Raw genomic sequence first — 25,476 nt, 5'->3', positions numbered from 1 at the left:
TGCAACTTTCTCATGATTCACATTGAAAATGTTTGCAGGCAATGCGTTGTGTGGGAATCATTTAAACCATCTGTGGCTAGCAAAAAGAATCTATTCTTCGTTCTTGAGATCTTGCTTTCTAGAAAGCAGCGAGCTAATGTTCCACCCAAAATAGTTTTGGTCTGAGTGCAAGCGTAGTCATTGGCAACAACAATGTTGTAAAAAGAATTTCTTAGCACTGGACTCAAATGCTCAACAAATGCATTTTGTATCATGCATTTCACAATTCACTTTCCTTTACAGATCTAATGGGCTAGATTCTCTCATCTACTGTGACAGACTATTTGGTTGGTGCACAGTGACTGTATTTTGCCCTGGACAAAACTCCTTTTCAAGGAGAACTCTATCAGAGGCATGCCGTGACAGCAAAAAGGTGTAGTAGGGCAGTGGAGCCAGCCTCTTTGCCAGGGGTGGCACAAATTAACCACCACCCTCCCCAACTGGTTGCTTTGCTTTTTACTCCCTGCCTGATCTACTGTTCTACTTTCTTCCTTGTGCTCCCTGCCTCATTTGCTGCTTTGCTTTCTGCTTCCTGCCCTATCTGCCCTTGTGTTGCTTGTCCTTTCTTGTCTAATGCATGCCACACACACAGGCTGCCTGTGCCACTAGTGGGACTTGTGTACTAGAGCAAGTAATCACAACTGAGTAGAGCACCCCCAATGGCACACAGCAACCAGAAGTGGTGTAAGAAGTATAAGTTAGAGCAGCTCCTTAGCTGCTCTAACTTACCGAAAAGCCAAAGAGCAAAGAGCCCAACAGCTGCAACAATGCTCAGCTGCTGGAAAACATCTCTCCCTGTGTACAAACAGTACACAAAGTATGTTTCCTATCTGATGATTGGCTTTATGTACACCTGCTGTTTTGCACAGTTATGCTAAAAATCTGTGCCAAACCTTTCATTGTACCAGCTGTTTGAATCTTCTTGTGTATCTGATATGAAGCATATGACCATGGTCCATATGCAAAACTGCTTGCTTGACTGACTCATCTGAATGTATTGCAACACTGTACATACTCAGCAACACTGTACATACATTTCCTCAGACCTCCAGTTTCATGGAAAGGATCCTATAATAATATACTAGTGATACGGACAGGTCACCAGTCAGATGTAAACTGCTGAAATCAGTGTGTAAGGGATGTATTCTGGCAATACAAATATAAATTTTTGTAACCTAAACTTAGTTTAACAGCACAAAATTTATGATGCTGACAAAAACAGAAGTGTGAATTTAAGTTATCACAGGGTAAGCAAAAAGTCTTGTTTGGAAAATTTCCCTATATTGATGGGCAAGAGCAAAAATTTCTGACAAAGTTTGTATGTTCTGCATTTTGCATACTTAAGGATTTAAACAACAGTTTGTGCACTTTTTTTGTGGAGCACAAAAAAGCATGGAACTATGATGGCTTAGCCATACACGAGTCTCCAGGATTTTGTTATACCAAAGTGTGATGAGAAGATTTGGGAAACACACATTATGAATTGTGTGGACTCCATTCCTGCAAATCCAGACACTTGCACATTGCTCCTTAAATACATGTGCACATACCCAGTAGATGTACTAAAGAAAAGAGACTAAACCAAAAACAATGCCCAATCACAATAATAAAAGAGCACAACAACCACTTGATTCAAGTTTTCCATTCATTAAGGTTGCAATATAAGGGAATTTATAAAGTCCCTCAAAACTGAGCTTTTAATTTTGTCCCAGTTTTGTTGGGGATAGCTAGTTCAGTCTTGACTGCCTCTCTGTCTCAACCTCTTTTAGATTGGTCAAGACAAGTTTTTTTTTCCAAATCAGAACAGCTGGCTAGAGAAGCCCTCCACCTCCTCCTTTTCTCTACAACTTTCCCTTAAAGCATAATGACTTTTAAATCCTTCTAGGCTCAAAGCCCAGTAAGCAGTAAAGCACTAAAGCCCAGCACAAAGTGATATTTATTTCTCTTTGCTATTATTTTTTAATATAAAAATCCAATGGAAAAATAACCCCAATAACATTTGTTATAGTGAGAAGTAGATTTGAAGCACTTATGAAGGGTGAACAGTGTTCCCATGCTCTGAAACTGGTGTGGTGGTATGCCTGTCACAAAAGCCGAAAGTCTTGTGTAGGCACATACTGATGATGTCTTTTCTTCAAAACTTGTATGGAGCTATTTAGATTAAATCTTTTAGAGAACTGGTCATGCCACATCCTCAATGAGGAACGGATAAAAAGGAGCAGTCTCAATAGTTGCATAGTCATTTAATGCTGAACTTGGCAGCATTTGCCAGAAAGGAAAGACAATCTTACAGGTAGTTAGGGCAACGAACAAGTAAAAAACTATGCCGTAGAAAGGCATAGGGCATTAACAGCCTGCTCCAAAAAGATCATTGTCCAAAAACACCAGAATACTGCCACTGTCCCTATTACTAGTCTAACAGATCCTTAGAAACTACTTCAACAATAAATATTTAGGTTTGAAATCCTGTGCTGTCCAGTAACGGGTGCAGGAGATTGTAAGATGGTATATTTGGCTTTGCTATTGTGTGACCTACCACACAGCTGTGGTGCTAAGCTTCATCAGTCAACTTTGGCAAGGTGCTCAAAGACCCTTGGATAGAAAAAATATGATTTTATGACCTCATTTCAAAAAATTAAAAACAGCTACTGAGCAAGTAATTAAAGGCAAAGTTGGTTATTTAAAGAAAATGAAACTAAAAGTCTAAAGCCCTAATTCATCAAGGTATTTAAGGAGGTGGTAAACTTTAGCTACATAAAGTTGATGCCCTTCTGAAATTAACAGTGCTATTCACAAGCTTAGATTTAGGCACATGATTAACATGAGGCTTACCCAGAGGCAGATCCAGGGGAGGTGCAGTGGTGCAGCTGTACCCCCCTTTTGATTCATGTTCCAGGCAAACTTTAAAATCAGCTGCTGGGAGAGCCACTGGCATTTCTATTCAGGCACTGCTGGGAGAGTCAAATGACTTCATGACTCATTATCATCTCCCTGATTCCTGCTAAACTCTCTCCACTCCACAGGTTTTAACAAACCTCCATCCTTTTAAATGGTCTTGATGTTCCACTATATAAACTAGCCTTTCTTCTGCAATTTAGCTACCTGCTAGCCATTACTCATCATTTGTCTTTATTTTACAGACCTGCAGACTGTTTTTAGCTCTAGCTGAAAACCTTAACTTAAGTGTTGGATTATTAACTCAGATGGTGAAATGACCAACACTGAAGTAGTAGAGGCATGATCAAGATGATTAAAAAGATTACATTTTGTTTCACAAATCTGAATAAGAGAGGTACGTTTAACTACAATGACTACCAGGCTACAGACCCCCCTATGGAGACTCCCCCTACCCAGGCTCCAAACCCCCCCACAGCCTCTCACACCTTCACAAATTCCCCCTACACACTCTACCCCCCCAACCATACAAAGTACTTGAATAATTTTGCATAATTTAGAGTTTTCCTGCACATTATTTTGAGTTTTTAGCTGTGCGATTATAATCATGATTAACTGTGATTAATTTTTTTTAATTGTGCAATTAATCACGATCAAATTTTTTAATCCTTTGACAGCCCTAGTTTATATATAATCCAGCAAATTAGGGCATATTCCAATAAAGTTATCTTTGTTTTTGCTCTTATTTTAAGCTAAATAATACAGTGTTAGTTCCCTGGCATATTAGTAAAGCTTCTAATTTCTCTTTAACTGAAGAAAAATGTGTTTTATTATATGTCATGATGTGCCACACCATCTGCACTCCCCTTTTCAAATCCTAGATCTGTTCTTACTTTTGTATTTGAAGCCCCATCAATACACTGTAACCTCACATACTGTAAGCTACCCAGTATTAGTTATGTTGGCTAGGGACAGAAATTACACTTAAACTGGTGTAAGTGATCAGAAACTGGTTTAAATCTGTAACACAACTGAAGTTCAGTGCACATAAACCGCTTTCAAAATGGCTGAAAGCGGTTTAAGATACACCTAGGTGAATGTAGTATCAGATTTAGCTGACTTAGGTTAAACCAGTTTATTAAACTTCTGTCTCAGATCCCCTCCAGATTCAAGTTAACCCACAGACTTGCAGCATCCCAGCATACTCTGCACCTCCCCCTGCAGCCCCTCTTGCAGGGTGGGGTAGATTAGCTTTGACCTAAGATGTATATACTCCAGCAAAGCAGGGAGACATGCTGTACCTTCCCCACTCCAGCCCTGGCTTCTGGCCTTTGCTACTGCAGGCATGTGGCTGCATTTCTGAAATCAAAAGTGAATGTCTGTTCACTTGCTTATTGGTGCAATCTGCACAGCTTAGACTAACCTGCAAACATCGAATCAATTCAGCCTTGGGCTTCTGACTAAATGTACTTTGCCATTAAGAGCCCTGAAAGACATGTGCTGCTGGCACAGTTTTCAGAACTCTGCTTACTTATCTGGCTCTAAACAAGAAAAAAAAAAAGACACAATGCTGGAAACTGCGCTAGCAAACAAAGGTCTGTCTATGCTAAAGGTTCCAGGGTTACTAACCCAAGTGAAGCTGAACCAGTGCTAACAAAACTAAGAAACATTTCCAAAATGACCAACTTAAAGTCAAATTAGCTGCTAAGAAAGCAGAGGTTGCAGTTGCAGTTTCTGATAATCATCCTTAAACAGTGCAGAGAGGAACTGGCCTTTTGCTGCCTTCAGAGCATGCGTATTGTACGCTCTATTGGTTTAGGTTAGCTTCTAGGGGACAATTCTGGTCCTCTGACTTATTTTCTTGTTACATTTCTTTTCCCTCATTTTTACTACCCAAAGGGAAGTCAGTGTCTTTGACAGCAAGTGGCAGACACTGAGCTCATTCTTGTCCAGATGTGCGTGTTGCCTAATTGTGTATGTGGGGCTTCTCTTCCAAACTTTTAATGTTTGGTCATGTGCTCTTCTTCATTTTGTGCTCAGGTACTTTGTCTTAAAACCCAATTGAATAAATATATAAATATATTGAAAGCATATCAGGTTTTCTAACTCGCCAGATTAGAATAAAATGAAATTTGAAGTCTCAAGGAAACAGTCACCATAAGGAAGAATGCCAGAAGTCTTCCCTGTGATACAAGACAACTCAGAGGAATTCTCAGCATCTGGTACAGGTCAGCTGAATCAGCACCATCAGGCTACTCAACATAAAAACAGTTTCCTTAAAAATTGCTTCTCCTTTGCTTCTTTCTTCTGTAGTGGGAATGTAAGGACAGAGTCACAGAAGCGGTTAAATCAGCATCCTTCCCCTACTAGGAACTGTGTGTCTTTTTTTTCCAGGAGCAAGGGAAATTTGTTTGTTCCCTGGCAGAACAGTAAAATACCTCCTCTGGTATTTTCTTCAATGCACAGTAGTCTCATAGTGTAAGCTGAGGTGAGCCACATGAGTCCATGCTCTGGGACAACCTCTCCAGCACAGAGGTCTGTACAAACTAATTTTACTTCTCCCAGTGTTCGGTGAGCTCTATTTTCTGAATGCCTTTGCACTGGTTTACTTTAATTCTTCTTGCATGTATAAACCTGGCCTCCCGCCCTCCTGATCTCATCTCCCTTCACAGGTGTGGTTCAGCTAATCATGTACAAAGATGAAGGATAGCACCACCTCAGCACCTCTTCAATTCCTTTCCAAGTGACAGACTTGATTTGTTTAATTTTCTTCTCTCTTTGGGGACACAGCAGCTCTTCTATAATGCTACTACTATGACCAGTAAACATATGACCCGATGGCTCTTCCTTTTCCATCTTCTGCTTGAGCTATTCCAGTTGTCTATTTTAATGAGTACTTAAATAGATGACCGTCATCATGAGATGGTGCTTCCTTTCTGCATCTCCCAAGAGAAAACTTTTAAACTAAACACAATATACTAAAAGGAAACATCAGAGATCCAAAACACCAGTTTCAGAATCAAGTGAGCCAACAGTGATAATGAATTCCTTATGTATTAGTAGCAACCCAGCCTCAGACCACCTTAAGTGCTCTGTACAAATTCATAGTAGAAGCATGTACTCATATCTACTTTCTTTATAATGCATGCTGCTTTAATACTACAAAACCTTTACAAGGTGTATTTTAACTGTGTACATGCTTATAAGCATTACCCTTACTCTCACAAATAGCTTTGTTTAGAATTTAGGAGCTGACACTATTGCGCCATATAACAAACTCACATCCCCCCCCTCTGCAGTTCTTACAGCTGGTATAATATTGCAGGGGTGTTAATATATTCCTTGTCAGTCATTCAAGAACTTTCACTCAGGCTTTCTTTGGGCTAGTATCGTCCCTACCCAGCATGGAGTCAGCAGGCAAACCCCGTCCTTCCTGGTTCCTGACCCCGATCTTCAGCTCAAGAGCATCAACTGGCAAGGCTTTGTGCTGGTCTCTCAGCCCTCTCCCAGGACCTTACACTAGCTCCTACTTAGCAGTCTTCTTCTGATTACTTCTCCTTCTTAATTTACCTTAATTGCCCTACTCTCCTCATTAGATCTGATTTGGAAGCATCAGCCTTCTTATAGGGGAGTTAAGACCCACTTTAAAGAAGTTAACAAGCCATTTTTAGATCATTATTCTCCATAGACATATGTACATTATCTCCCTACTGTATTCACTTGCATTGATTTTAAAATCACCGTTTCTATTTTTCATACAACTATGAATTCAACTGCAAATGAGAAGAGCATATAAAATTTGATAATCTATAATAATTTAAAAGATGCGATAGTTTATCAGAATTATTTTTCACACATATCCACAAGTGAGCTGCAAAGAGTGTCTTTGTATTGATAAATCACATCTGTTTTCCTAAGAGGTAAGTGTTTTTAAGAACACCACAACAACATGATGAAGTTTTACAGGTTCTAATAAAGACCTTGACCAAAACTGAAGCAATCTCTTTAAGGCTGAATGCAACACACCAGTAAGGGTTAGGTAGATCAAACTTAATAGGAACAGAATACACTGACTGACACACTCTGAACAATGCCATGGTGTTTTGGGTGTCCAACGTGATGTGAGGGCAAGACAAACAGCCACTAATACAAACACCAATATCAATCTGAAGAGTCTGATTGCAATGTCAAACTTTAATTGAAAAATAAATCAGCATAACTTTGGAAAAGCATATTCAATTTTTTTTAAGTATTTAGGTATATACACATTCAACAGAATAGTAGGAACAAGAGTAAGACTTTCTTTCAAAAAGGAAGTGAAGAATTCAGTGTGGCAAAGATTTCAGGATGTATAATTTTACGTAAGCTAATAAAACTATTTATGAAGAAAAAAAAGTCTGAAGATCTGGAGCTTTTACTTCTTAATAACATATGAAGTCTGCCTTTGACTTGCTTCTAAAACAAGCATTTTGATTTATTTACTAAATCGGTCTGACTCACTACTAATTCAAGTCACTAGCCTCATGGGACTTCTATACACATAGAGGGAGCGTGCTCCAATGCGCTGTAATCCCAGCGTGTCAGAGCAGACTTGATTAATCGAGACTGCTGGACCATGGAAATTAACGTGCTCCAGTAGCCTCCAGTGTCACATGTATCAGGGTCCCCATGATAAAAACTGGCAGCGGGAACGCTTTAAACTAAAGCCCATTCAACAAGCTTTAGTTTAAAGCAGGGATGTCCAACCTTTTTGAATGTGGGGCCGGATCATGAACTTTTTATCACCCAGTAGGCCGGCAAGCCATATTCAAAGACCTCACAGGAAGCGGTATCACATCACCCCCCTGAAATGAAAGTACAGTGTTTACTTTCATTTCCCATCGCAGCACCTCGGGCCTCAGAAAACAGCTTGGAGGGCCGCATGGCGGCCCGCAGGCTGTAAGTTGGTCACGCCTGGTTTAAAGTGTCCCCATTTTTCAGCACAGGGACGCTTATACACATGACGCCCCAGGCGCCTTTAATTAGCACGGCTTTAATTAACCTGTGCTAATTAAAGTGCCCTCCCATGCCTCCAGAGCACATGTATAAACGCTGTAGAAGAGCATAGACCGGGACACCTCCACAAAAACAGGGTGAGGTTCTGTGAAGCCTACAGGGATCTTTTGAGCAACTTTGACCTTCTCTGGATCAAGCCCATATGGAAGATAAAGAGTTTGTGAATAAGCTTCTCCTTAACTGAGCTACTAAGCAATACTTAAATGTGAGTATCATTCCTGTTGTTTATTTTACATGGAAGCTCTCTGTTCATTAGGTTTTTCTTTCAGAAATTCCAAATTGCACAACTTCCAATTAGTAAGCGAAATTCCTTTTTATGTGTCTGCTTTAGAAATGTTAATAAATAGGTCTGGTTATAATAGCCTAATTCCTAAAGGTACAGGACAAAAAAAATCTAGCACTTCATGAAATATTGAAATACACTTAGAAATTTGACAATTATCTCCAGAGATGTTTGGTAAAATTTGAAAGCAAATAAATAGCAAACATTTCCTGTACTCATTAAAAAGCTGAGAAACAGAGAACAGAATCCTACTTGTTATCCATTTGACAGATATAACCTATTATTTTTAATAATGCACAAGCATTTAATGCATGGAATTTACAGCTTCTTTTGCATAAAGGAACCATTGGTTTGTAGATCTAATTTTTTTTAATGCAGTATAAACAAGTTGGACCTGATTATTTTTGCAGGAGTTTGGAGTAAAATCTTGGCTTCAAAGTCAGTGGTAAAACTCCCATTCATTTCAATGGAAGCAAAGTTCACCTGAGTGCAAAGTGTTTGCCAAGGGTATCAAACATTGTCTCTAAAAAACAGCGATACATGTTAGCCCATCTTTGCAGAAGTGTTTGAAACAGCAGTGTGACGGACAGAACAGCTGATGCTTGTCAGAATAGCTGACAATAACCCATGTTTGTTCTGCCATTAACTATTTGTCTTGTCAATCAAATGGCAGTGTGATACATACACATATGGCTGTCCTCTAACTGATATGAATCATTAAAAATGTCACAGCACTTCTCAGTGAGGTCTACTTTTGGGAAGGGAGGGAGAATAAGCACTGCTGAAACGTAGCATTAATAATACAAACATGCACTGACATTGCTAATAATTCTGGTTTCAGTCCTTTTGTTGATGCTGTGGAGACAGTGGGATCAAGCCCACTAGCAGCAAAAATAAAATGCAAGTTCAAGAGCTTACAAGCGAAGATTTCAACATGTAGATAAAGATCTGCCTTCCTTATTCCAACAGTAGTAAGATATTGCAACTGATTTTAGTGGATACACATGCCTGTAAGGCAAAGCAAAAAACACTGGCACATATCGCATCAGAGTTTATTGCTCCTGGGCGCCGCATGTACACATGTGCTCAGGACCACAGCATGTTGAACCAGCCCCTGCAGGCAAGGTCCAGATGGGTCAACCTACTAGCCCAAGGCTGCTCCGACCTGGCTCACTGTGCTGCAGAGGGGCTGGCTGGGGTATGAGGGTGCTCCAGAGTGGGGCTAGCTGGCATGCAGCCCCTGCACTGAAGCACCCTCTTGCCTCTGCCAGCCCTGTCAGCATCCACACATGTGCTGCTGCACACTAATAAACTCTGCAGCAGGATAGTACTTGTAAATACAAGTACTAATTTGCTGTGCAGTCTATTAGTTTTCTGTGCAGTCTATTAGTTTCCCGTGGCCTACGATATGGCCACATGTATAGACGCAGAGATATTTACTGCGGAGCTAATTAGGCAACCTGCAGTAAACATCTTGTGTAGAGGCTCCCAGTGAGTGGGGAAAGATGATCGTTAATACAAAGGGCTGTTGTTGACCAGATGGAATAATTAAACTATGCCTAGTCTTCCTGGTCATCGTGGGGAATGCATAGGGTGTTTAGTTGTAAAGCTGGCTGCTGTCCACACCAAATATATCCTTTTATGCTATACTCTATCACATATTTATCAAGATTCCCTTTCCACAAAAAAAGAAATAAGTGCACCTGCATGAAATAATATATATTTTTTCCTACCGTTATAATACAATACAGTACAATCATCCAAGTATTCTCGTACAGAAGGACAACATTATGAATAATTGTGGTCACATTACTATTACTTATTTTCTTTGAGGAAGCAACCCCCACTGGTAAAAACAGACAGGGATTCCAATAAGATACTGGTTCATTAAAAGAAAGGGCTGACAAATCTATACATCAGTAAATTAGTGTGTGGGCAGCTGCCTGAAGCTGATCAGGGAATTGTAATGCTAGAATAAGGGAAATGAGTTAAAGGGAAGAGGCTAGTGGGAAGTCAAAGGTGCATGATGCATTTTGGTTATCACATGATTCCACAGAGTATCATAAGACTCTTCACTTTATCACTCTGCTCCAGTTGTGTCATAGGTAATATCTTTACAGTGAGAACAACCTCCCAAAGTTTTCACAAGTTAGTAGGGGGGGTCCAATTTTGGGACACTATCTTCTCTACCTTCAGCCAACCTCCCGTTGGGATTTCTTTTTAATGGAAGTTTATCACTCAGTTGGTGCTCATCATAGTGTTTGCTGTCTGAAGCCTCCACCTTCAGATTTTTTACCTGCAAATCAGTCTGACTTGTGCATCACCCACATGGAAGTTCATTTACCAAACGATTTGCTATCTTCCTACTGACACACAATAGAGAGTTTCCAGAAACTGAAGCAAATTTTGAGCTCATCCCCTGCCTTTCTCCTGCATGATGAAGCAGGGGGCTCAGCACCATCTCAGTCCTGGGAAGGACCTCCAGCTGCAGGCTGGGGAGAACAGGATGGTCATACCACATAATGTCTCTCTATTCATGTTTGTATTCACTCCACATGACTAAACTGATAAAAATATATTTTGGAGAATATTTTTTCATGCCTTCCAATTTATTTATATATCTAACAGTCAGATTATGTAACATGCTGCCCTGATCATTGTATTTACATTAGACTTTACCAATGTCCATCCTCTATAGCTGCCAAGTTAAATTCTACAGATCTCCCTCCTACAAATGTTAGCTTGCTAACCTCTTTATTAGTCACCCTAATCAATATTGCTTCAAAGGACTATCATGCATTTGGGAGCCATTCTAAGAATCTGTGAACACTGGGCACACCTACATGTTCATTAATGCACAGTATTTACTGAACATTTAGTTTAATACAGGCGATACATTCTCGTATCTTCTGCAAATGGTGAAATCTGCGAATAAGGCACTGTTCATGAATGCCGTGCCCCCAGTGGCTGGGGGGTGGGAGGCATGGCTCCGGCAGTGGCAGCGGGAGCCCAGCAGCAGCAAGCATGGAGCTCCCGAGGACCTCCTGGAAGTGTGTAAAGTGTATTTAAAATGTGGGTTTGGCATTCGCGAATATTTGAAACCGCAAATGCTGAACTCGTGAATAGCGAAGGTTTCCCGTACTTGCTTAATGAAGTATTAACTAAATGTGCGGTAACTAGTTACTGAGCAGTAGCACCAGCACACGGTTTTTTTGTGACTTATTGTACAACAGCCTAACAACATTGCATAATAGCGTATTAGCAGGGTTTTTGACCAGCATGGTACTGCACAATGTTATTAGGCTATTGTGCAGCAAGCGTCTTGTCTAGACAAGACCACTGTACTGTATTTTCATTTTCTTCCATTTCCCTTCCCCCCACCCCAAATTAGTTATAGTCTGGATTTGGGTGATATTGCAGAGACATGCAAAAGACAGGAGGGCATTTTCTTTTTTCCTTCCTCTATCTTACACTCTGTGGTTGAGATCCAAGTACTGAACTTCATGCAGCTACAGTACATTAATAATAGAGAATGCAGCAATACAGAGGGGTTAGTGAGCATCTGCCCTCCTTGTCCCATGCACCAGCTTATTTGTCACTTATTTGCTTAATCAGGAGTCGCATGGAAAACCATATTTGACTCCTTGCATATAGCCACAGAAACTAGCCAGATTTCCAGTCTTTGCCATTCAGAGGATGAAATTTACCCCTTGGAGGCCTCCATGGATGACTGCGTAATCAGAATGCTGCAGGAATGCCCATGTGACACAAAGGGCATTATGATGACCCCATATAATCTAGGGTGTGATGTTACGTTATGCCATGGGATTCACTTTTTAGCAGATCACTGGCCTCAACAACCTATGCAATGGACGGGGAGGGGCTTGCTAGCCCTTCTGTATTGTTGCAAACTTTAGTGCTAATCTACTCAGTCTGTTCAGAGCGAATTGCATTTAAACCACAGAATGCAAGTCCCAAAAGGGTGTAGTGCTAGTAACCAGACTGGACTCCCCAAAACAGCCAGGGAAAGGTAAGTAAGCCTGAGGCCATGCTTTCTTAGATGCCAGGGAGTAAGCAAAACTGAACCAGCACAATGGGGATGTGTTTCTCTTCGCTTTCTGTTGGAATTCCAGCCATATCAGTCTTTGAGGAATCTTGCTATACAGATGCAAACTGTATTCAGCAATGAAGGATTCAACTTAACAGGAGTAACATTGTCGTTACTTTCTAAAAGTGTTAAAACAAGCATTTCTTAGGGAAGATAATACATGCAATAAAAACAGAGAAAATAACATTTCTTCCTAACAAACACTTGCACACAACAGATAAGATTATAAATTAGCTTCTTTACAGAAAGGCAGCGGAATGTTGTTAATATCAGGTTTTATTTAGGTGCCAAAAGACAAAAGCTAGTCTGCCAACTGCTCTATATAACCTTAGTAATATATGTTGTATGACTGCAACATTTATTTTAAATTAACCACTTAATGATTTTAGTCTTCTAGGTTTTTAGTGATGCAACTCAGCACATACGTCAACTGTCTTTAAAAATAACACGCAATTCAGTATATAGCATTTTCATTGAGCTGATCTACAGTTTAACACTACACAAAGAGAAGGAGAAACATTTTAGAAATGCTTAATTCAATAACGATCAGAAACCTTTAAGATGTTTGTATAAGGGAATGAATTTGTTTAGTTTTTAGTTATGGAAACTACTTATAAGAGGGTCTTAAAAATTGGTTAATATACTTGGAAAACCTACAGGATATGAAAGTCCTAACAATGACATAAAACCACATACAAGGAGTAAAAAGGAGGTGTAAATTGAGGCTGACAACACTTATGTATCTGACAACACATTCTTTTTCAAACAGGATCAAATTCACCTTTATTGCAACTGTGCTAACATCACTGTGTTTGCAGCAGCAATGGATTTGGCACTTTCCATTCCTTTTGATAAAGCCGTTATAGAAGTGCATTCTGTTCTTTTAAAATACTTTAAAAACATCTGCCATGTAATCAGTGAAGGGAACTTTCCACAACATACCTTCAAGGCCAGTATTTCATTCCTTGCACAACCAAACCTAATACATCTGCCCCCATTCTGCAACCACTTACCCAGTGCATAACCCTAATTACGGGAACGGTTCCACTGACTCCGATCATATAACTCATGCAAGTAAAGTTATGCATCTAGACACGTATTTGCAAGACTGGGGCTAATGAGAGCATGGGCTCTGTAACTAATGTTAGACAAGGCCACAGGTTAGACTTAAAATCATTTCCAAATTCACTGTATAAACTATCACTTCAGCCTCACTTCCATGTTATGTTTTAAATTAATGTCTTACAAATAACACCATGTCTGCCAGAGGAAAGCAGACACCATTGATAAACATAACTACTTACTATTCTCCATGCCCTTCTAAGGATTACTTGGGCACCATCATTTTTTTTAATTGCTTGGTCACTATAAAGTTCTAAGTTTAAATGAATAATATGATTCAGTAGCTTTAGACAATTTTTGTGCACCTAAAATTGCAAAGCAAGCTGTTTGTTTACAATGTAGGTTTCATTTGGATACGCCAATATGGGGAAACATTTTGAATTAGATTCTGTTTAGAAATTCTGACCCCATTTGGTCAGTAAAATCTTGACTCCTAATTTTTCTGCATTTGAGTTTAGTGCAAATGTACCTTACCTAAATGAACATGATGGCTTGTAATGGCTGCAAAAGAACTGTGATGGTCTGTCAGGTCAATGTGTAAATTAAATAAGATTTATTCAGTACACAGAAACTTCCTTTGCAGCCATTAGATTATTTATAGTTAAACCACCTGCCCTGCATATACGCATGGTGATTACATGCCTAATGTTTGTACAGAAATTTGACTGAATAAACCTGGAGCTTATTTCTAAACTTACTACTTTCAGGACTAAAAAGCAAATCTACATTAAACATTTTACAATATAAAGTATATATGAAACCACGCTTACACCTTATCGCTACTCATGAAGGTCTATGCCATTTTCAAAGTAGCACTGTTTAAAAAAAGGTCTGGCAACTCCCTTAACCTTCTCTGACCAAATACCAAGGCCCATTACTTTGTCTCTACCACCTGCAAGGTCAAACATCTATTTCCCTCTCCTTGGGATCCCCCAACTTAATAGCCTTAACTTGAAATCCACATGATTGTTAGGAAAAGCAGCTTATTTGTCATTGGCTGGAAAATGAAAAGAAAATCACAAATAAGTGCTAAGAAGAATAAAAGCCAAGCTTGGATAATCGCTGTGAAAAAGCCTATCTAGTTGGGCTGTAATCTAATAAAAAGAATATTGGTTAACTGAGATGACCCTGGTCCTATACAGAGAATAGCTTGTCTGGGGCAGCTGCTGTCAGCTTAGGTGATGCTCAGCATACCAGAAAGGTCAGCATTTTAAAATCTAAATCTTCTGTGCCCAAAATGACTCATGCCTTTCTGGAAACTTAGATTTTTCTTTCTTCATCTAAAATCTTAGGCTCTTTTGATATCCAAATCCTAGTATTCATAGGGACATCTTCCCAAGCTACGATGGAGCGACCTTATCCATCATTCCAACCCCCCAGCAAGTATGGAAAATAAAAGACACCCTCTTAAATTACTCTTTTCCAATCCTCTACACATAACCAACTATGTCTGATATAAGCCCTTGTTTCTCATTTTTGCTACCCATCCCTATCATAGGGGACATTAGTTACAGGCATGTTAGCCCGACTCATCTTCTGTGAGCTCTTCATCCCAAGTATAAAAGAACAAGGTATTCATAACCCAATTACATGCAGGCTCAGAAATTTAATAAAAACATAAGTGGGTGACTTGGATCCTCCTCAACCAGGAACACAGTGGAAAAGATACTAAAAGGAAAATTTCAGAAGTGCACCTTTAAATCTGATGTTATGGTTCTCACCTACCAGTTGCCACAAACTACCATGCTCTATGGTATTTAATTCCTACCAGATTATTTATTCCAGCTGTGATTTGAGACATGATATTCAACTGGTGGCATAACAACTTCTGTGGCTTTGCAACTCTTAAGTTTTTGGGCTATGTTCTCTGCCTGACATTGACATGCCTCTGTTATTCATTGGTTTTGTCCTCATGGGCCAACAAGTCTAGTAAAACATACGGATTTTAAAATAATTCTGGTGTCAGGGTAATTATCAATCTATTCATTTGGAACTGAAAGCTCCAAAAATGGAATTTTCAATTGCTCTGCAATACTTACAGCTGAGGATGACATGTGGTTAGATGAGCTTACCCACTTGTAAGTCCACTTGTTTGGTACTCAAGACAACAAAACAGAGTGCTCCTATATCCTTCACTCTGAAAATAATGCAAAAAGGAAAAATCTTTCTTCTTCAAGGGTTTGGAGGAAAATATACTTAATTTTTTCTTCTTTGTCTTAACAATCTTCCTGTCTAAAACAAATCTTAGCAACAAAGAATATCTTCTCATTCAGGCACACAAGCATTGTGAAGGAGTCTCAAGGATCCTCCATAAGCATTCACAGTGGACCTGTTTATCCCCCATCATGACTTGTAATCTCTATCAACAGAAACAGAAGACTTGGCTGTTGGGACTTACTTGCTCAAACTCAAGCAGAAACAATAGCCATGAAGAATCTGCACAGTGTCACAAGTTCGACACAAAATTAGAAATCAAACATCTAGGACATGTTCTCTCCAAAATGCACCCTGTATACATGTCCTACAAACATCTGACTCTGAATGATCTATTTTAAAACTCTACTTGTAAAAAAATGCAAACAATCACTCGATTCTAATACACGTTACAACCTTCTATTGACTGAAGGAAAAACAGACCTACAATTGAAAAAAAGAACCAAAACAACTCCCCCACCAAACAAAAAAGAACCCCACAGACATTTAGAGACTGAAGTTCATATTTAAATAGCATCCAGCTTGCTACTCAAGTACCCACATTCAAAGTTATGATAAGGATCTAGCATTCTGCTCCAAGAAGTTATTTTATCTTTCAAATGACACAAAATATTTGATGTAAATAATAAACGTCCTAGATTTGGTCAGGATTGTGCTATATATTTGATGCTTTAGAACACGTAATGTATTTGTATTTTTCTTCTATCCACTTTATTTTTAGCCTGACCAACAAATGCTTCTTAGGAATCGTGTTTCTCAAAGACTAATTCCTCAACACAGCTAGAGACATCTAGAAACTATCAAACCTTGATTTCATATTCTTTCATTCACATCTTGCCTTGACTTCTAGTTCAAAAATACATTTTACAGGGGGAGGAGGGGGGAAAGAAAAACCCTCTCGTGCAATATGGAAAAAAAATGCAAAATAAATAAAAACAAAGACAATTTTACAGGTCTTACTTCAGCTAAACCTTTCAGTGACTTCAATGAGAAGATAATCTTTCTGTGATTATGACCAAACCCTCTCGTTGCTTAGCAACACATAATTAAGGAATATGTTTTCAGATCCGCTTTGCAAGCTGGCCATTATCAGATGAAATTACTGGAGCAACAAATGTCATCCTCATGCAAATGAGTTGGTTGTAGAGAAAGAATGTTTGACTTGTGAAGAGGGCTCAGAACCTCAGAAACACTGTTGGTTTCTTCTTGTTGCACACTAATATTTTTCAAAGAAAAAGACTAGCACAGATTTTAAAGGAATATAATTTAGTTTAAATATGAGGAAAAATGAAAGGACTATTTTATATTTACGCTATGGGGGAAAAATGCGTGCACCCCAGGGTGCTTTGTAACAGTATTAATAGGTACCTTCACTCCAATATTACCAACAAAATCAGATGTACTGAAAATAATATATTTGTGTTTTTGGTATTATGTCAGTTTATATTTGGGTTGGAAAGTATTTATTCAGACATCCTTACTAGATATCTAGCTTTTTTGTCTGATTCATGCCAACACACGCAATGTTGCTGAATATATTATATATATTTATAAATTAAATGATATAATATATGCATAGTCATAAAACAGGAGGCATCTGCTTTCTAAATCTGTGATTACGGTAAAAAGATGGGGGGACGGGACGTCTGCATTTTGACAACTTTATCATTTTCACTTGCAAAATAGTCCTTTATTTAGATTCCTGTGGAATGTCATCATCAATTTGGCACAGTTTCTATGCCTATAAATGGTATACTTTTATTAAAGCTTTTGTGTGCATGCTTGCACAGTACATTGTTCAAGATTTGTTTGTGTGGTGGCTCAGCTTTACTGTGCAGAGAAAATTCCCTGCTCCTATAGTCACTATCAGGAAGATCATAAGAAACATTCTTGTTATTAAATTTATTAGGAAAGTTAAGTCACCAATGAATTCTTCCTTACTTCAAGGCATATTTCTTGTGCTAATTCCTGTTCGATTATGAATAATATCACCAATTTTTATTCCCCTGAGTTGAAGCTCTGTTTGAAACATTTAGACATACCTGAGAGGGAGCCTGCAATATTTCTGGAAATAAAAGGGAGAAGGAACAGGAGATCCCACTCATTTCTGTTTCATTTCAAATTCTGTATCGTATTTCTATTGTAGCTTTAGCATTAATTATAGATCTATTTCCTTATTAGTTATATTGTTACACTTACAAACTTTCCTAATAGGAAGTTAAGAGCTTTAGTTTAGGTGCCTGATAAAACAGCAAATTAACAGTAATAAGAAAGGCTACAGTAACTGCCAAAGGTAAGTCAATTTTAGAGTAACAGTATTAGCTAGCTGATAAATTCAGTCATAACAATGCTAACAATTTCCTTTGAGAAACATATGTATACCTGTTAACAATTGTAAGAAGTAAATCTACAACCAACCTGCAGTCTAATTGGTCAGAAGTGTGCTATCTAATCTTCTGTTCCGTACAAACAACGGGAACAGCAAGAGTCATTGCAGAACCATTTTCTGATCTAACAGTCACTTTAACTGAAGTTAGCTAACCAAATAAAATACTTTGGAGTTTAACTGCACAGTGAAAGCCAGAACCTTAAACTATGAATACCAGCTTATGCCTTACGGTAAACTCGCTTGCCCTTTTTCTTGCGAATATGGAAACATGAATTATTTTAGCCTTTGGACCAACCTAAGACTAAAATCAGTATATATTAATACATATTAAGACTGATTAATTTTTTTATAGTGGGCATAAACACAAGGATGAACTGTCCTAAACCACACCACAATAACCCGTATAAAAAATTACTTGATTCGGGTGATGCCATGGTGGAGACAATGACTGGTGGTCCTGTGCGCCTGCTGAGTTTCTGATGAGGAGAATGTTGTGCCTGATAATTTGGTCCAGGAAGTGCCAGGGTGGAATCCATTTGGGCTCCTTGCTTTCGGAGAAGCTGAGGGCTGCTGTGTGGGCTAGGCATTGGGGACATTGCTGTGTTTCGGTCTCTCTTCATCAGTTCCATGGGTACTGTGTAAGTGGTCGGATATGCTGTTTTGGGACTTGCATGTGGGTTAGTCTGTACTGTAGTCATTGGTATCCCCATTGAAGTGGAATAGACAGACCCTGGACGAGGCTGCACGTTGCATGGGAAAGGAACATTGTATCCAGAATTAGGTAGAAAATGGGGACTTTGATGAGTCACCCCAGGTCCAGAATAGGTTGCAGTTTCCAGAAGGTGCTGTGTTGGAGCACTAGATGGCCGACGATTTATTTCTCCTACCCGTGGTGATACTGACTGCAGAGACGGCGGCGGCAGCTGCTGCATGGCTGTGCCATCTACACTGGGACCATATTCATTCTGCAGTTCACTTCGATGACTAAAACTGTTTGATCGGGTCCTGGGACGGAGGGCGTTGTTTTTCCTATCATTCCTCTGTAGCTGCATTTCTGTTCTGTAGTTATGGGCAATGCGGGAAAGTACCCTTGCTTGTCCGAGATTTGGAGCTACTGATTTTATATCATTCTCTTCCATCATTGCGATCAGGTTGGGAGAATCAAACCCTTGCTGCACCAAAGCATTGAACGTGCTTTCAGACACTCCTTCATACCGCAGAAGTGCAAGGAACTCAGGATCATAGTTTCTTTTAATGTCCTGTCCTGAGAAACCCATAGGCATCTGGGAATGGGAAGGAGTCATGGCCGTTTCATAGCTATCAAAAGGAACTTTTGCAGTAACATTTTCCCGGACTGATCCATAAGCACGATTTACAGAAGCAGCAGATGGAAGTGTACTCCCATCAGGAACAGAAGCAGAGCTTGAATCCACTACCAAACACGTTGGAGTAATTTGCCTAGCAGCCCCAGACTCTGTGGGTCTCTCTATTGTGTCATTATAAACCTGCCTGCTGGAAAAAGTTGGTGGTTCTGTTCCATATCTAGGGGTGGGAGGCTCAACACCGTACCTTGCAGGAGACGTCTCTCTGTTTCGCATCCTTTGCCCTTCTGGGATCATTTTATTCATAGGATCCCTATACATACGGCTGGCTTCATGTGGGACAGGTGCCCGTCCTTGTACTTGATCCCAAGTCAATCTGCTACTTGGTATCCCATAATTCGGTAATGATCTATTAATCATGTGGTCTCTATAGAAGCGGGGATCTTTAGGCGATCTGGCAGCTAAGGATGGGTCACTGTAGTAATCCTGAGATGGCAAGGAGCTTTGTCCAGACATCGCAGTCTGTCTGTCGTAGTAAGTGAAGTCAGGAACAGAGCCTTTCCTTACAGGACCCTGGTTAAAAATGGGATCCTGGTATGGGTAAGGCTCTTGCTTCAATTCAGCACTTCCTTGCAAGATGATATCATGTGGTCTATGGGTTGGTTGCTCATACCAACCTCCTTCACCACTGTAAGTCAGAGAATTTCTCCTCCCTGTAGGTCTCTGATATTCAAATGCATTTTCACTCTCCCAGTTGCCTTCAAACCAGCCTGCAGCATCCCAGCTCTGAGAACGACCAATATTGGTGTGCTTGCTTGGAATCGGCATTGGAATAAAACAATCTACTTCACTTCGATAAAGAGGAGGAGCAGCCCTCCCCCTCCTTTTTTAAAATCTTCTGTTACACACATCAAAAACAGATCAAGCTGTATCTGAGCCCTTCTGGGACTTCAGAAACAACCAACTGGTGGTTTTATATTTCAAAGTATTGCCTGAATTATTAATTCTTCGTAACTTTAGTAGACAAAACACACAGCACCCACTGTAACTCAGTCGCACTCCAAAACTGTAGAATGAAAGGGCTTTTCTGTATGATTCAGTCACAGAAAAGGGTTGCCACACTTAATCCTGATGGTTTATCCCTTCCTCCCTGGGACAGTTTGCTCACATGGACAACTGGTCTAGCAGTGGGTGAGGATTAGGAGCTAAATAAAACCTCTAAAGCCTTTGTCCCATGTGACATCACTTTAGCTTGATGAAACCTACTGCACCAATCCAGCCAACAACTTCAGTATGATTTCTCTTCTGAAAATAATTTTTTTCTTATTTTGTCCTTTTTTCCCTTCATTTTTATACATTTCTCCCCATCTGTTACTTTACACCTTTTCCCACGGCAGTTCAGTACCCCATCCCAGAACAGAAACTAGCACAGGGAAAACACTATATATAAAAAAATAAAAAACTGTCAGATCAATCTTAATCCATCCTGATGAAATGCTAATCCACTGCACACAGCTAAGGACAAATTAAATGGGAGCAGGCAGGCAGCCCTAAAATAAGGCCAATGTAAGATATTCAAGAATATAAGATAGCGATTAGAAATGAATTCGGTATCTATATAACATTTTACAAATATTGTAATTTGCTTTAGAAATAACAGTTTTTGTAGAAGTTTCAAATTAGCTGAACTATCTGGGCTCCAAAAAGATTATTTACATTACTATCATTATACTCAAATTCTTTCATCTTCCCAGGAAAGAAAATTGCGGAGGTGTAATCTGGAATTTATAATTCTAAAACCCTAGCAGAGGTCATGCAAAAAGGAAGGGAGGATCAAAGGATCTAAACCCTGGTATTACAAAGCAAAAAAGAAACAAAAAAAACCCAGTAGACTTTTGTATATTATCCCCACATTTTCTATAAAAATATATGTTTATGAAATGGAAAAACACTGAGAGATATCAGACCAAACTCAATTTCTATCTTGTGGTATTTCAATATTCATATGGATTAAGCTTTTTATATTGAAAGTACAAAGGGGATTTAGACTGAATCACAGCAAAGAAAATTGTTTTTAGTGATATAAAAACATTCCATATCTAGTTCCCAGTTTTGGGAGATACAGTAAAATAATTCCCTAAAACATGGATCGATCGTCATATGCTGAAAATGCTCAGCACAAGTCCTTGTTTTAGCAAGAAAAGATCAAGCGCTTCTTTTTGCCAACATACTTGGATGCTGTACTATTTTCATTTGTTAAAAACAAAATTGAAAGAAATTAAAATGGAGATTTCTGTTGCTGCAGTAAAATATTCTGTACATAGATATGCAAATTTCAGGTTTGAGTCCCTGAATGCCTAATAGTCAACCTTTTTTGTTTGTTTGGGGGACAGCCCTTACATTTTTATGGCTAATCCACAGTAAATGTTTGGTGCAACAGCCATCTTGTGATGGAGTACTGTGCTATTACGATAGCTATATCACTAATACAGTCTAATGCATATACTTGCCTATCATACTAATACCACTAGGCTATACTTCTGACCCAAATACTTTTAGTAATCCCTACATTTTTTTACTGAAGTAAATACTACACACCCTCTTCAAAATATTCTCCCCTAAAACAAAAAAAAAGTTGGTGATTTTCTGGACATACACAACATTGCCCCCACACAAGATTATTTTTGCATTTCTAGGACAGTATCTGATAAGCATCACATTGAATTAACTAAGAAACTGAAGGCATACTGGCATATTTCTGGGTGTGAGAGTCCAAATGAGAGAATACATTTGTGCGTTATGAATAAGGAGAGAACATTACAGCCCCAAAAATATTTGATGGCTTTATTTTTTAAAAACAAAAAAGTATGTTCCCAAATAAACAAATTAAAACCTGTATCATTTGGTTGTTCTAATGAACAAGAGGAGAGTTAATGAAAGTTACAATCAATTATGTCATATGGACTTACATAAAACTGTATTTTCAGAGAAAATCATTAATGGGTTTAGCCACAACACCACCACAAAGAGCATTACTGGCAAAGTACGTGGGAGAACACCAAGTCACTGAGAAGTTAGAGCCCAGTGTTCTAGCACTCATTACCTATGGGATAACAAAATTTTAGAAATTATGACTGCACGGTTGCAAATATAGTCCGTGGAAAGCTGGAAGCATTCATTTCTTCTAAAAAAAGCAAACTTTATCATTTCAGGTTGGGCATCCAAAATATTAATCTCAAACAAGGGTGGGAAAAATACAGCCCTTGGGCTGGATCTGGCCTGCCAAACCATGTTTTCTGACCCACGCAGCTCCTAAAAAATTTAGGAAATTAATATTTATCTGTCCCTGGATGCCTGTCAAAGATGACAGGAGCCAGGGGCAGTAGGACCTGGGGAAAACCACAGCAGGATCCAGCAGCAGCAAGGCCCCCTCAGCCCTGACGCCCACTCCCCCAACCAGAAGCCCCTGCCTAGCAGAGGCTTTTGGCTTGGGACCATGAGGCTGTTCATACCTGCCTGTGCCAGAGTGGGAAATTCAGCTAAGAGTGGGTGGGAGGAGAGGGGCACAGGAAGACTGTGGGAGATTGCCTCAGTCCTTGGGGCTGAGCTAGCTCCTGCTGAGTCCTGCAGTCATGGCCATGGAGCCGGGAGCTACATGGTGCAGGAGTGGCTGGTGGGCAGGCAGAAAAGTGGGGAAAGCGGCGGCAGGGGGTGGGTGGAAGTGAGTGAGCGTGCGGGAGTGCAGGGCCGGCACCAGCATCTCAAGGGCCAGCACTGGTAGGGCCCATAACAGGGAGGCAGGAGCACAAGGTGTAGGATGGCAGGGGTCTATGAAGCTGGTCTGCGCTGTGGCAGCAGGGAGAGAGGAGAGCTGGCTCAGCTCCATAGAGCCCCTGCTGTTCGGGATCCTGCACTTCTGCCACCCCGCTCTGGGCTCCACCAGCGCTGGCCCTGGGACATAGGCGCAGGCGCTGCACTCCCATCTGGCTGTCTCTGCGCTCCCACATACCCGCTCATTCCCAGTCCCTACTATCCCAGCCCCACCGTATGGGTAGGGACCAGTGCGCACAGTCCCGACCCCGCTCAGCTGTCTGGGCTGAGCAAAGGAGAAACTGCTGCTCTGCGTGGGGGGAAAGCGGCCCCTCCCCCTTCCCTTTGCTTCCTGGTGCAGCCATCTGGAGCCTGCACAGGGCTGCTCTGTGTCTCTGCCATGTCACTGCTGCCTCTGCAGCGCAGAGCAGACACAGAGCAGCTCCACCAGAAAGCACTGCCAGTGGGAGGTGCCACTTTCCCCCCACACTGAGCAGCAGTTTCTCTCCCGTGGCACCACTGCTGAGCCTGGCCCCAGTGCCAGCTCTGGGCTCACCCACCCAGGCTGAGCAGCAGCAGCAGCAGCAGCCACAGCCAGGCAGTTTTACATGCAGCCGCCTGGAGCCTGTGCCATGCCGAGCTGCCCTGTGGCTCCATCACCACTTCCTCTGGGCTGCCCAGCACGGCAGAGGTGACTGTGGAGCAGCCACAAGGCAGCTCACAGGTGGTGGTGACAGCTGCAGGGCAGCCCAGCATGGTGCGGGCTCTGGGCAGCCACGCTAAAAACTGCCCGGTGGTGGTGAAGGGTCGCTTTTCCCTGCGCCAAGCACCAGTTTCTGCCCAGGTGCTGCCGCCGCTCAGCCTAGACAGGTGAACCTGGAGCTGGCACAGGGCACGCAGGGTCGCAGCTGCATGCGCTGGTCCCCACTGCTACCACTGCATGCCCAGGGATGGCAGGACATGCCAGGGCTGGGCGGTGCAGAGCGGGCACAGGCTGTGCTGGGGCTGTGCACTGTCGACGGTGGCAGGGAGGCGCTGCAGAATACTCAGGCTCTGGCCTATTGCAGGGCAGGGCTCAGTGCTGACCGGCTCACGGGGGTGTGTGCAGGGGAGCTCCCATGCACACCGCACATGCCCTCAAACCCTTCCCACAAACTCTACAGCCATACCCTCCCCTACACACAATCGCACACCCCACAAATATGGTAACCACACATCCACACAACCCCCCCACATTCACACCCAGAGCTCCCCACAAACCCCACACCTGCCCACCCATACCCGACACCACTGCACACCCCACACAATATGCAAGAGTAAGACTACATTTTGAACTATTATGCAATCACTCCTACATATACAGCAAAAAAAATACACACAAATCAGGACAATATATTTTTAAAATATTAAATTAAAATATATTATTATAGTGACCGGGGGCAGAGCACCTGTCAAGGGGCAGGGCTACCCATGCAGCCCTTGACAGCTTGCCAAACTCCATAAGTGACAATTACACCCAAAGTAATTGCCTGCCCCTGCTCTAAAACCAGGTCTACACTTAAAAAAAAGAAGCAGTAATAGTGAGCACCAGGATAAAACCTAGTTTCCCTTATGACCTCTTGGTTCTGACCATCTACTGCCTTTCCTGAAATGTGACTGACAAATCTGCTGACAGGGGTCAGTCAGAACTCCTAAAAAATAACCATCCAGCAACTAAACCGACTTTTCTCTTCAGCTAAAATCTTCTTATGAAAGTTAAAAATATCTGAGGAAGTCCTCAAGAATAACTTCCACATTTCTTGCTTTGCAGAAGCCAGGAAATTTGACAGCTCCATCAGTAAGCTTGTGAACATTCATGCAAGTGGCTGAGCTTAAGCACCTAAGAAGTCCCACTGACTTCCCTGCAACTACTCACGTGCTTTAAGTACATGTGTATGTGCTTGCAGGATCAGGACTTGGTGACTTGAATTAAGAGCTGTTGGGCAGGATTTTCAGCCATCTCTCATTCTAAATTGTCACCTCACTGCAAACCCTGTTTTGCACCACCAACCTGCTCTGCCCTCTTGCTAACCTCTCTGTTAAGGGTAGACACAGCCTGTAATCCCAACGAACGCAACAGGGAGTGCAAATGTGACCATTATAACCAGTGTGAAACATGACAGAGAGAAAACAAGAGAAGTTTGAACTCCCAGCAAATCAAGAAATGAATAAGAAATGCTCTAAATGAAATATTTATAGA

The 25,476-nt window shown here is 40.8% G+C and overlaps 1 protein-coding gene across 4 annotated transcripts in view; it reads right to left on the bottom strand.

Moving 5' to 3' along the window:
• Nucleotides 1–25,476, bottom strand: part of CTBP2 (C-terminal binding protein 2) — a 260,667-nt gene that overhangs the window by 67,131 nt on the left and 168,060 nt on the right. Inside the window, exon 1 of one of the 4 annotated variants that reach the window (XM_090057529.1) lies at nt 18,521–20,255. The exons of the other annotated variants lie outside the window; for them this stretch is intronic. Coding sequence (XP_089913655.1) covers nt 18,521–20,255 — 1,735 coding nt within the window. Of the gene's footprint in view, nt 1–18,520; nt 20,256–25,476 lie in introns of those variants that run through there. 4 annotated transcript variants of the gene reach the window in all.

The sequence above is a fragment of the Crocodylus siamensis genome, chromosome 7, assembly GCF_052110815.1.
Source record: "Crocodylus siamensis isolate JL-2025a chromosome 7, ASM5211081v1, whole genome shotgun sequence".
Taxonomy (NCBI): domain Eukaryota; kingdom Metazoa; phylum Chordata; order Crocodylia; family Crocodylidae; genus Crocodylus; species Crocodylus siamensis.
Note: the sequence above shows the minus strand (reverse complement) of the source record. Positions and strands in the feature narration are given on the sequence as shown.